The 14383-nt window shown below is 38.7% G+C and overlaps 1 protein-coding gene across 1 annotated transcript in view; it reads left to right on the top strand.

The window, feature by feature from the left end:
* Positions 1-13116, top strand: part of LOC144956338 (uncharacterized) — a 26962-nt gene extending 13846 nt beyond the window's left edge. Inside the window, exons 7-12 of the mRNA XM_078886835.1 lie at positions 1787-1925; positions 3611-3722; positions 5592-5714; positions 9462-9601; positions 11185-11354; positions 12028-13116. Coding sequence (XP_078742961.1) covers positions 1787-1925; positions 3611-3722; positions 5592-5714; positions 9462-9601; positions 11185-11354; positions 12028-12124 — 781 coding nt within the window. The 3' untranslated portion in view covers positions 12125-13116. The remainder of the gene's footprint in view (positions 1-1786; positions 1926-3610; positions 3723-5591; positions 5715-9461; positions 9602-11184; positions 11355-12027) is intronic.
* Positions 13117-14383: the final 1267 nt, after the last annotated feature.

Below are 14383 nucleotides of genomic sequence, written 5' to 3'. Positions count from 1 at the left end.
AGTGTAGTAGTAGTAGTAGTAGTAGTAGTGAGTTAGTAGTAGTAGTAGTAGTAGTAGTAGTAGTAGTAGTAGTAGTAGTGTAGTAGTAGTAGTAGAGTTAGTAGTAGTAGTAGTGTAGTAGTAGTAGTTAGTAGTAGTAGTAGTAGTAGTAGTAGTAGTAGTAGTAGTAGTAGTAGTAGTAGTAGTAGTAGTAGTAGTAGTAGTAGTAGTAGTAGTAGTAGTAGTAGTAGTAGTGTAGTAGTAGTAGTAGTAGTAGTAGTAGTAGTAGTAGTAGTAGTAGTAGTAGTAGTAGTAGTAGTAGTAAGTAGTAGTAGTAGTAGTAGTAGGTGAGTAGTAGTAGTAGTAGTAGTAGTAGTGTAGTAGTAGTAGTAGTAGTAGTAGTAGTAGTAGTAGTAGTAGTAGTAGTAGTAGTAGTAGTAGTATGTAGTAGTAGTAGTAGTAGTAGTAGTAGTTAGTGTAGTAGTAGTGTAGTAGTAGTAGTAGTGTAGTAGTAGTAGTAGTGTAGTAGTAGTAGTAGTAGTAGTGTAGTAGTAGTGTAGTAGTAGTGTAGTAGTAGTGTAGTAGTAGTAGTGTAGTAGTAGTAGTAGTAGTAGTAAGTGTAGTAGTAGTAGTAGTTAGTAGTAGTAGTAGTGTAGTAGTGTAGTAGTAGTGTAGTTTAGTATAGTAGTGGTGGTGGTAGTAGTAGTAGTAGTAGTAGTAGTAGTAGTAGTAGTAGGAGTAGTAGTAGTTGTGGTGGTGGTGGTGGTGGTGGTAGTTGTGTTTTCGATAGGACACCGGATTAATATTGTGGAATCACTCAACTCAGAAACGTTAAGTGATTAAATATGAGAGAAATTTATTACTGTATAAGTTAGAGTTTATGCAATTATATCACAAAAACATTGTAAGTAGAAAAAAAGACTCGATTCTGCTCCGGGGGTAATTAGTTGCATTCGATGATGAACGTTCATGATAGGGAATGAGATTAGCGGAAGAGTAGAGTCCCTTGATTGGAAGTCACGAGCGGAAAAGTTATTAGAGAGAGAACGTCATGTTGGAGGTGCGGCATGAGACACTTCACCGAAAGCGATGACGAGAGAGACGCATGCACAAAACCATTTTGACGTTCTCTCTTTAAGGTGACGTCCAATCAAGGGACGCTACTCTCATTTTTAGTAACGAAATCGTCCAGTATGGTATCATTTGCTGAAGCAGGTACGTTTTGGCGAGGAAGGTTGTAATATATATCTTGTGATGAGCTCTTTATTTGACATGATGACAATAGTGGGGACACGACTAGTTAATAGATAGTTCGAAGATGACGTCACTCAGGTCTTTGTTATTGTTTTTTGCCATCCGCGTTTATGAGTAATGCTCACTGAACTGTATTAACCTGACTATAGATAGTATGCGCTGACTATAGAAAGTATTGCCATCCTGAAGTATAACGGACCAACACACAAAACTGTGTGTACCCATGAACGTTTTTATAGTCGGGTTAATACAGTTCAGTGAGCATTACTCATAAAAGCGGATGGCAAAAAACAATAACAAAGACCTGAGTGACGTCATCTTCGAACTATCGAAAGGGACATTTTCTCTTATTTAGAGTCATTTTTGCACATCACCATGATCTTTTTTTAAATTAATAATAACCTAACGTTGTCTTGTATCCAGAGAGATTGTTTGAGTTTTTAAAATCCATTTTTCTGCTGGGTAAGCCTGCCATTTTTGTGCAAATACTGAAAATGATCGGTAAGCAGAGAGTTAAATTAAATTGTTGTTTTTTTTTTCACTTTCATTCTAGTGCTGAGAGAGGAAAAGGAGGTAAACGACTCACGGTTTGTGAAATGAAATACAACAGATTTTCCTATGCCATCCCACTAGAAATTGTCTTCCTCACTCCTTTGCTTAGTTGGAACCCGCATAATTTAAAGATTCACAAGGTTGGAGTTCAAACCCTCTGATTTGTTTTGTTTTGTTTTTAAGAGTTTTACGGCGCTTGCAACACATAGATAGTATACAGATGACGTCACTCAGGCCTTTGTTATGGTTTTTGCCATCCGCGTTTGTTAGTTGTTCTCACTAAACTGTATTAACCAGACTATAAAAGATCATGGTTGCACAGAGTATGTGTGTTGGTCTGTTATACTTCCGGATGGCAATGTTGTGAACTCCTTGCCCAAGCGCATTTTATCTATATCAGCGCCAGTAAAAGGGAATAAAATGGGACAGTAAAAAGTTCTAGAATTACAATTAAAGCACCCAAGAAAACGTAAGACATAGGGGAACTGGGAACAAATAGGGATCAGATGTAGATTCCAAGAGCATACTACCAATGTACTTAGTTTGAGATCACCTATAAGTCTCATCTGGACACAAACACAAAATCCAACAAAGAGGAATACACTCAAATGCTTACATTATACATTGAATATAACAAATATAATAATACATAAAAGGGAGATGATTTACAAGGGAAAAAAATATCATCTCCCAAAACAATAACTGCATTTGACTGTTTCCCTCCCAGTCAGGACTCCGGCCAAGGCCAGGACAAAACCAAGTAATCTCATTCCAAGACAAAGACAGAAAGCATGTTGGAAAACAAATATAAGGAGATAGAAGACACAATATGTACCTCCCTGCCCGCCATGGGAGGTCAGGAACCCCACCCATCCCTCTGATTTAAAAAGAAAATATTCCTTGACAATTAAAAAATATAGCGGTTTACAAGGGGTGTTTAGCTAACAACAACACTTAACACGTAGGCTATGTGGTCTAGTGGTATGACACGCTTTCGGATCGGAAGGTCCTGAGTTCGAGCCTCGCTCTGAGCATAGTTGAGTCCTTGGAAAAGGATTTTACTCACTTTCTCTCACCGTACTCAGGTGTACAATGAGTCAACAGCGTTGTCTCTGTCGAAAATAAAAATGTAATATCGCCTAACAGTAACAGGCGTCATGTCTCGTTCTACATGATACTTGTTGCTGTTGGTCAGGCGCCCTTTGTAAAGCACTTTGATCACGTTTAGTGTAAACGATGATGATGATGATGATGATGATGATGGTGATGATGATGATGGTGATGATGATGATGGTGGTGATGATGATGATGATGATGATGATGATGATGATGATGATGATGATGTGATGATGATGATTGATGATGTGTGATGATGATGATGATGATGATGATGATGATGATGATGGATGATGATGATGATGATGATAATGATGATGATGATGATGATAATGATGATGATGATGATGATGATGATGTGGTGGTGGTGATGATGATGATGATGATGATGATGATGATGATGATGATGATGATGATGATGATGATGATGATGATGATGATGATGATGATGATGATGATGATGATGATGATGATGGTGGTGATGATGATGATGATGATGATGATGATGATGATGATGATGATGATGATGATGATGATGATGATGATGATGATGATGATGATAATTATGATGACGATGATGATGATGATGATGATGATGATGATGATGATGCTGATGATGATGATGATGATGACGACGACGACGACGATGATGATGATGATGATGATGATGATGACTATCATTCATTACTTGGTCATTTACTCTTTCCAGGAAAGAGGAATAGCCTCCGGTAAAGGAAGGAACGGGGTGGATTTGCCCTTCAACGGAGTCGATACTGCTCGCTACTATATCACACCTGTAGAGTTCTTCAAAGAAAGAAAAGGTTGGTTTGTACAATCATATTTGTATTACCTTATGGTGCCACACTCTTCTTTGGACTTGGTTCGAGTCCTGCTGCAGTTGCCCAAGCTTGTTTCCTTGGTAAAGGCTTTTCATTTATATTCATTTATATTCATTTATTATAAGTGTGCGCTTGGCTAAAAAAAACTCACAAAAATGCCATCCGGAAATAAAACGGAGCAACACACAAAATGATGTTTCAACTTGAACGATAAGCTGGTAAATACAGTTTAGTGATAATTACTCATAAACGCGGATGGCAAAAAGCAAAAACAAAGACCTGAGTGACGTCAACTTCGTTCTATCTATAGTCTGATTAATACAATTTAGTGAGAACTACTCATAAAAATGGCAGGCTAAAACAATAATGAAGACCTAAGTGACGTCCATTTCGCCCTATCTATAGATTAAATGAAGTTGACGTCACTCGGGTCTTTGTTATTGTTTTTTGTGGCGTTTTTTGCCATCCACGTTTATGAGTAATTCTCACTAAACTGTATAAATCAGACTATAAAAGTTCATGGTTTCACATCGTTTTTTTTTTTTTGTTTTTTTTTTTTTTTTTTTTTTTTGGTGTGGTCCGTTATACTTCTGGATGTTGTGAGCTTCTTAGCCAAGTGCATACTATCTATAGTCCAGAGGGAGGAACGAATTAAATGGCAGGGAATATTCTGACTGGTTAATGTTTTTGTTTTTAAGGTTTTTACGGCGCTTGCAGCACATTTAAGTTATATCAGCGCCAGTAAATAGGATGAAAATGGGATAGTAAAAAGTTCTAAACTTACAATTAAAGCACCCAAGAGAAAGTAAGACAAAGAGGAACTGGGAACAAATAGGGATCAGATGTAAATTCCAAGAGCACACTATCAAAGAACTTAGTTTGAGATCACCGATAAGTCTCATCCGGACACAAGCAAAAAAATCCAACAAAGAGGAATACACTCAAATGCTTACATCATACATTAAAAATTACAAATATAATAATACATAACAGAGAGATGATTTACAAGGGAAAAAATATCATCTCCCAAAACAATAACTATGCATTTGAGCATACCACCAATGTACTTAGTTTGAGATCACCTATAGATAGTTCGAAGATGACGTCAACAGGTCTTTGTTATTGTTTTTTGCCATCCGCGTTTATGAGTAATGCTCACTGAACTGTATTAACCTGACTATAAACGTTCATGGATACACACAGGTTTGTGTGTTGGTCCGTTATACTTCCGGATGGCAATGTTATGAGCTTCTTTGCCAAGCGCATACTATCTATAAGTTTCATCCGGACACAAGCAAAAATCCAACAAAGAGGAATACACTCAAATGCTTACTGGTTAATGTTAAGTAATGCTCGATCAAACATAGTTAGATATGTCTTAATGTCCGTGTGGTTTTTTTCCCTTCTAGGTTCATCTTGTTTGTTTGTTTGTTTGTTTATTTTGGTGATAGGTCTCTTATGAAATTCGGACCCACGATTTGGAATGATCTCCCTCAATCTGTGAGATTCTCGAGCTCAATAGACATTTTCAAAAAAGCCCTGAAAACATATCTTTTCAGGAAATATTTACATAATTGAATTTTAAATGTATTGTAGGTGACATTTATATTGATGATGTATTGATGCCCTTTTATGCTCTTAATTGTTTTGATACCTTGGTTGAATTGTTTTGTTTCTTTTGGATTTTTTTGTTTATGTTTTTTTAAGCGCTTTGAGGTTTCGACAAAAGGCTCTATATAAATATGTTTATTATTATTATTATTATTATTATTATTATTATTATTATTATTATTATTATTATTATTATTATTATTATTATTATTATTATTATTATTATTGTTTTGTATCCAGGCACGGAGAACGAGAAAAGTCCTGCTGATACCTCGACGTCAGTAGCCCGGGTGTTGGGTCCCGATGGGCTCGTCAGGAAAACTAGGGCTGCTGGAACGTACGTAGTCCTCAGGAACATTGAAAGTGAGTGGTTTGTTTTGATTTGTTTTGTCTTTTTAAAAAAAAAAAGAAATTGAAATATGAACATTTATATAGCGCAGTTCTACGGATTTTCAATGCAATGAGCTTCACAATAATGTTTCATCTTATTCTCTAGCAAGCTGTATATATATATATATATATATATATATAATATTATATATTTTTTCCATTTCATACAGTCCTGGTCTCCTGTAGGGCATCATTTTTGTGTGTTGCCGTTATTAAAGTATCCATAACTGCTTATAGTCAGACACTTATTCACATCTGAGTCGATTGAGACAATATCATACCTGCCTTACTTGAAAATATAAAAATTCGAAATATTATGGAGATAAATATTATAGTTGCTATCATCATCATCATCCATCGTGGCTTGTACTCTTGAGCACGTGGCCGGTAAGATCTCTCTTTCCTTCGATCATCCCAGATGTTACCAACTTTTCTATTCCGTCTCTTCTCCACACATGTCCCAGAAACCGTAACTGCCTCTTTCTGATGGTATCGATCAATATTCTTCCCTTTTTCAAATTCTCCAATACTTCCTCGTTCGTATACCTGTCTGTCCTTGATATTTTCTATAGGGAATGAGATTAGCGGAAGAGTAGCGTCCCTTGATTGGACGTCACCTTACAGAGAGAACGTCAACTTAAAGATTGCTGAGAAACTATTTAACTAACCGCGCGGTTTCACAGGAAGCGAGGACTAGAGACGCATGCGCGAACCATAATGACGTTCTATCTCTAATAACTTCTTCGCCGGTGACGTCCAATCAAGGGACGCTACTCTTCCGCTAATCTCATTCCTTTTAGTTAACTTTTAAAATCATCAATTTATCGTCACAAGGGTTAAATACAGCTTCAAAATCATTGAAATTATTAATTCCCGCGTCAACTTTCATTTTTGATAAGTTTTGATGACTTAGAGAAGCTTGTGAATTTCTGAAAATAATTGGAGCCAATTTTTTTACAATTTTGTTATTCTTATAGGCATGTCTGTAATAAATCTAACGTGCCTTACACAAGGACACAACGTTGGGGTCAGAATGTGCTGCTGTCACTTTTACCACCCAGCCTGCTCTGATCAGGTTTAACATAGACTTTTAAAATTAGAGCATTTCTATAACGCAATATCCACATAACGTGCTCAAAACGCTTTACAAGGGGTCCCTGACCAACAACAACACTTAATATATAGGACGAGACATGACGCATATTAGGCGATAATACAATCTTTTTCGGACAGAGACAACGCTGTTAACGGCCAGGTACTCACTTTACACCTGAGTACAGTGAGTAAAGATTCTTTTCCAAGGACTCAACTATGCGCCGAGCGAGGCTCGAACCCAGGACCTTCCGACCCGAAAGCGAGTGTCATACCACTAGACCGCATAGCCGCACAATGACTTAGAGAAGCTTGTGAATTTCTGAAAATAATTGGAGCCAAAATTTTTGGTTTCGTTACTCTAACAGGATGTCTGTAATATGTACTCATTTTACCCCTGAGTACGGTGAGAGGATTTGAGTAAAGAGCCTTTTCCAAAGACTCAACGAGCGAGGTTCAAGCCCAGGACCTTCCGATACGAAAGCGAGTGTCAGACCACAAGACCACAGAGCCGCACAAGATGTCTTGATGCAACACGAGACACTGTTTTGATGAGCCAACAAACCGCATGGCGTCAGTGTTAACTCTCTCCTTCTAGACATATTCAGGATTTTCCCCAAAACTTCACACCCAACTAAAACAAAAATATATATTTGACCCCCCCCCCCCCCCGTCTCAAAGCGGTATTATGTCGGGATACTCTCGGTTAGGGAAATTGAATTTATTGCCACAGATACCAAACTTGGGTTTAATTTCTCTACGTCTTGCTGGAGTATAAATACTATTTCTTGCTTTACAAAAACTTCTAAGGTCCAATTTCTCATCATTCTATCTCTAAATTCACATTCTGGGGTCTGAATCTTCCCGACATAATACCGTTTTGAGACGGAGGGTCACATATTTTATCACTCAAACACAATAGCAGTAAGTTTATGCCATAGATATCTACATTATTTCTTCAGCAAAACATGCTCTACAACACACTGTTCTTCTTCTTCTTCTTCGTTCCTCTGATGGACATCTATGGCTGCAGTCCGATATCTGCTATGAAGTCTGTGGTCCGCTTTAGGTCCTCAGCCTCACCATAGAGCTTTGTGTTGAGTGTTGTAGGGGTGACCCAGTGGTTCGAGCGTTGCACGTTGAACACACTGTTCATTTTCTTTAAATTTTATGATTTACAAAAGAAATTTGGATAAGAAAAATGCTGGTTGTTTCGAAACGTATGTGACGATTTTCCTATGGTTGGCAACCACAGGATTAACTCCTTCTCGGGTTTCGGGTTGCAATGGAGTTTTTAGGAACACAAGAACTGCTCGGTCACGTGTCTTCCTTGGGAACATAATTTGATATTGATTGGTTTGTTTTGATTTGAGGGGTGGGGTGGGGGGGGGGGTATATATAGTATGCGCTTGGCTTAGAAGTTCATAACATTGCCATCTGGAAGTACAACGGACCAACAAACAAAACTGTGTGTATCCATGAACGTTTATAGTCGGGTTAAAACAGTTCAGTGAGAATAACTCATAAACGCGAATGGCAAAATATAACAACAAAGGCTTGAGTGACGTCATCTTCGAACTATCTATAGTTCAGTCGGTAGAGCACTTGCTTCACACGCAAAGGCGCCGAGATCGATCCAGAGTGCAGTTGAATTCTTTTTTTATGAAACCCCTGTCCACCCAGCAGTGATCGAGTAGCCGGGTCTGTTGGATATAGCGGAAAGTATTTAGTGATAGACTAGCGGCATATACAATGGATAGCAAGCATGATGATCCGTTTCACGCTACAGAAACCGGAATATACACGGCTCCGTGGGCCTTATGGCTTTGAAGCACAAATGGGGGCTCCAAGAATCACCAACATGCCCAAAGTGCAACCAAGCACCACAAGATGCAAACCACTTCGTACTAGATTGCCCAGAGACAAAACTTGAAGGGGGATTTGAAACCATCAACAAATGTGATGATGACTTCCGAACCTGGATGATACCTTGAACATAGAAGTGTAGCCGAACGATACTACTACTACTACTACTACTACTACTACTACTACTACTACTACTACTACTACTACTACTACTACTACTACTACTACTACTACTACTACAATGAGTTTTGATTTGTTGTGTTCAACTCTGCAATTCTGTAGGTGAACCTCCTCCCCCCCTTCCCTCCCCACCCGAGGGGCCGATGGAATCTTGATCGATTCAAAGCTTTGTTTTCTATTTTATCTTTGCCCTTTGACCGGCCTATGAAGTCGGGGTTATCCCGGTTTCTATAGCCTGAAACGGACGATAGCAATTGCTTGCTACCCTTTGGATAGTACGCTAAGTCTATCGCTAAGTACTTTCCGCTGGTTCTAACAGACCCAGTTACCCATTTACTTCTGGGTGGACAGTGCGTGTTTGGGGGGGGGGGTTGGAAAAAAATATCCACTGAACCCGGGATCAACCTTGGTCCCTTTGTTTATGAAGCGAGTGCTCTACCAACTGAACTCTACCGGGGCCACCAGTCTCGTACCCGTGTCACCTTTATTCTTCCTATTTATTATTTACATCTTTACCGACTCATAATAATTTTTGGTTAATTTGACTCCGGCGTTTCTATCATTCAATTCTGTTGTCAGCAGATGTTGGTCGTGTGCGGCTACGTTACGCCATTGCCCCTATTGACGGAGAAGGAAGCTCAGTGTGGAAGGAGCTTAATGCTCTGAAAGACTATGTCGTCCAGAAGAGAGAAGACGTAGAGCCGTCAAGCGTTACTTTTCAGGTAAATGTAACTTTACCCAAATGATCGTGTGTTTGTTTTGTTGGGTTTTTTTTTTTTACAAAAGGAGATTTTTTACTGCTGGATTTTTAAAATTAAAAAAACCTAACTTGAGCTTTTTATATAGCGCAATATCCACTAAACGTGCTCAAAGCGCTTTACAAAAGGTCCCTGACCAACAGCAACATGTAACATACAGAAGGTGATATTATATTTTATTTTCCATAGAGACAACGCTGTTTACGGCCAGGTATTCATTTTACACATGAGTACGGTGAGATAATGTGGGTAAATAGTCTTAACAAAAGATTCAACTATACGCCGAGCGAGCGAGGCTCGAACCCAGGACTTTCCGATCCGAAAGCAAGTGTCATACCACAAGACCACATAGCCGCACATACAATTAAAAAAATTAAAGTAGTCCTTCAGAACCACTAGGCTCATGGATCCGTAGTTTATCCCGGTTTCTATAGCGTGAAACGGGCAATAGAAATTGCTTGCTATCCTTTGGCTAGGACGCTAGTCTATCTCAAATTATGCCAGATCTAACAGACCCATTTACCCATTCACTGCTGGTTAGACAGAGGGATCAGGGAAAAAAATTGCGACTGCAACCCTAGATAGATCTCAGTCCCTTTGCGCGTGAAAACGATTACTCTACCAATACTCTTCAACAGTCGTAGCGTCACTTCCTTCCTAATGACGCATGGTAACTTAGTAACACTGGCTCTAAATATCGGAACAATGGCGGACGCCCGTATGAAATAATTCTCCGGCGAGCATAAAAGCGTATCCAGAGGAAAAAAAAAAACCCCATAAATTTAATCATGTTTTGACATTTACACATTCTGATCACAAGGCATATGAAAAGTTCTAGCCAGCATGAAGAATAAAAAGTAATGATTTTCTTTGTTTAGAACCAAGACGGCCGCCGTTGCCGGGAGGCGTGACATCAGACTACTGAATCCAATTGAGCTAAATCGGGACCCACTTACTGCCGGATTATGTCACATAAAAAGAGGCTAAAGAAGCTAGAACCGTTCTCCACAGACATTTCTATGACTTGATAATGATATCTTGATGTCTCGTCCAACAGGCTATTTGTTGCTATTTGCTTGAGTCACAATTACAATTAATAAGAGGCAGTAGCGTTTTACAGATAGAACAGCGTTGACGTCACTCGGGTCTTTGTTATTGGTTTGGTTTTTTGTTTTTTTTGCCATCCACGTTTATGAGTAATTCTCATTTATCCAGGCTATAAAATGTCATGGTTACACATACTTTTGTGTGTTGGCCCTTTATACTTCCGGATGGCAATGTTGTGAGCTTCTTAGCCAAGTGCATACTATCTATAGATAGTATGCGCTTGGCTAAGAAACTCACAACATTGCCACCCGGAAGTACAACGGATCAATACACTAAACTATGTGTAATCTTGGTCGTTTATAATCTGGTTAATACAGTTTAGTGAGAATTACTCGTAGACATGGATGGCAAAAAACTATAATAAAGACCAGACTGTCATTTTCGTTTCATCTATAAAAGCGCATTTTTGTCTTTGATTTATATTTTTTTGCCCATTCCAGATGTCAACAACAGTTAGAGACCCTCCGGGCGAACACTTTCATGACTTCACCATTTCCTACAAGCAATTTCTGGACATGAGAATGAACGGGGCAATCATCAACGTGACAAGCACGCCGAGTATGATGCATTCTCATGACCTACAAGTCATCTACAACTCCAATAAGGGCCAGTGAGTTAATATCATTACTCTGGCGGTAGTTACTGCTGTTTCTGTTATTAGGAACTTATCTCCACCACCATCGCTTTTTCCATCTGCACATATTTGATGCAGTTCTGCCATGTCCTGTTAAGAGGCGATTTGAGGAAACCCAGTATTAATTTCCTGTCGTTGTGGAATACAGGCATTCTTTTAGTGTAATCTTTTAAGATGTTTCCTCCTCTTGGTGTTTCCCTATTCCACATTTCTCTCCAGTTCTCCTCCACGCTAAAGTCTGCCATTTTTGGTAGAGGTTGACTTGAAATAGTGCACCACTCTTCTCCGTTGCTCGCTATTTGGCTACATTCAGTTGCACAATTACTAGCACCATAATAATTATATTTTCATCATCAATACTTTCACAACTATCATTGCTGTCTCCGTCAACACGATAATTGTCATCATTATCATCACCATCATCATCATCATCATCATCATCATCATCATCATCATCATCATCATCATCATCATCATCATCATTATCATCATCATCATCATTATCATCATCATCATCATCCCGACCACCACTACCATCATCATCTTCACTAGCATCACCAAGACCACCACCTTCCCAAGACAACCACCAGCACCACCACCCCATTACAAACCACATAATTATCTCTATATCTACCCCCCCCCCTCCCAGATACCAATACATCAAATGCGACAAGTTTCCCAAATGCCGAGACCTCCACCCCTACAGAAACAAACTCATCACAGAGAACAAATACACAGAAATATAAAAGCATTGACAAGAAGCAGATGAACTAAATCCACTGTTACACAGAAGTATAAAAGCATTGACAAGAAGCAGATGAAATAAGTCCATTGTTACACAGACACATAAAAGCTTTGACAAGAAGCAGATGAACTATCTACGTCCACTGTTAGACAGGAATTTAAAAGCATTAACAAGAAGAAGATGAACAAAGTCGACTGTTACACTGACATATAAAAGCATTGACAAGAAGCAGATGAACCAAGTACACTGTTACACAGACATATAAAAGCATTAACAAGAAGCAGATGAACCAAGTCCACTGTTGTACAGAAATATACAAGCATTAACAAGAAGCAGAGAACCAAGTCCACTGTTACACAGAAATATACAAGCATTGACAAGAAGCAGATGAACTAAGTCCACTTCAACAATACGCTTCAACAGTCGTAACGTCACTTCCCTCGTAATGACGCACAGAAATGTTACACAGAAATATAAAAGCATTGACAAGAAGCAGGTGAACTAAGTCCATTGTTTTGTCGTGCTTTGAATAATAAAATGACACCTATATATTTACAATTTTGTCCAGAAAACGCATCCTTCCAATTGGATTCAATATTCTGATGTCACGTCGCCCATCAACGGCGAGCAGCGTGGTTCTAAACAAAGAAAATCGGTACTTTTTATTCTTCATGCAGGCTAGATCTTTTCATATGTCATGTGATCAGAATGTATAAAAGTCAAAAACATGATCTGATTTTTTTTTTAATTCTCCACTGGATACACTTTTATGCTCGTCGGAGAAAATTTCATAAGGGCATCCGCCATTTTCACGATAGTTTAGAGCCAGTTACTAAGTTACCATGCGTCGTTATGAGGGAAGTGACGTCATGACTGTTGAAGCCAATATCGACTGATTAAAATGAGCCTCACCGGCCGTGGCAGTAATATTCTAAAACCCGAGTGGTCGCAAGTCCCAGGTTTGAGAGCTGTTTGCAAAGAAGAAGGTCATTTTAATCGATATATATATATATATATATATATATATATATAATATATATATATATATATAATATATATATATTCGAATGAAGAGTTTTCTGGCAAAAATTTTAAATACCTACTTGTTTGTTTTTAGATTATGGGAGTATACTAATGTCCCCTTTAGTCAAAGGGAAAACACGATGTTACTATAATTTGTTTGACGCAACCCTATCATACTTTGTAAAAAAAAATAAACATATACAAAACAAAACAAAAAAAAATACCCAAAAAAAAAAATCAAGCAAACGACTCCCTATAGATAGAATGCGCTTGGCTAAGAAGCTCACAGCATTGCCATCCGGAAGTATAACGGACCAACACACAAAACTATGTGTGACCTTAAGCTGACGGGCCATAGAACTACACGCGACATGCTACATGCTGCATACTTCACGTTTTAAACGTGTATAGATAAGTGAAACCTCGTTGTCTCTCTTATGCGGGGCCATACAATTCACTATACGCTATACGGGACTCGCTACATGCTACACGCGTGTAGAAAGAAATGGACATGCTCACTTTTTTGCTACACTTGTAGTTCTTGATCCTGCGAACATTGACAACTACAATGAAAAATTGATTGAAATAGTAAGGGCAAGGCCCTTCTCTGGGATCTAGGAAGAGTTCTTCATCAGGATTCTCAAGAAGATGCCGGAATATACGCTGAAAAGTCCTCGTGATTCTCTGAGAAGGAAATGTTTTCGGCACCATATGCTTGGTCTCTTTCGTTCTCTTCTCCTACGTAACAAAAGCAAAATCAGAATATCTTCTTCGTCGGAAAAATTCATTTTCGGAGGAAATAAAACAAAATCCCTCTGTCTCTGGCAAAATATGAAGCATGTAGCATGATAGTGTGAATTTATATCTCCAAGGGTATGATACGTTTAACGTGTAGTTCTATGGCCGGCAACCTTAAACGTTTATAGTCTGGTTAATACCGTTTAGTGAGAATTACTCATAAAGCGGATGGCAAAAAGCAATAACAAAAACCCGAGTGACGTCAACTTCATACTCTATCTATACATTTTATGTCCAGCAATTAGTTGGTCCCAATATAATACAGTTTAAAGTGAGGCTACGTGGTCTTGTGGTATGACATTCGCTTTCGGATTGAAAGGTCCTGGGTTCGAGCGCGCCTCGCTCGTGGCATCGTCGATTCCTTGGAAAAGGCTATTTACTCAAATTCTCTCACCGTACTCATGTGTAAAATGAGTACCTGGCCGTTAACAGCGTTGTC

Source organism: Berghia stephanieae, chromosome 11, assembly GCF_034508935.2.
Source record: "Berghia stephanieae isolate SIO BIC M18660-M18661 chromosome 11, UCSD_Bste_1.3, whole genome shotgun sequence".
Classification (NCBI taxonomy): Eukaryota; Metazoa; Mollusca; class Gastropoda; order Nudibranchia; family Aeolidiidae; genus Berghia; species Berghia stephanieae.
Note: the sequence above shows the minus strand (reverse complement) of the source record. Positions and strands in the feature narration are given on the sequence as shown.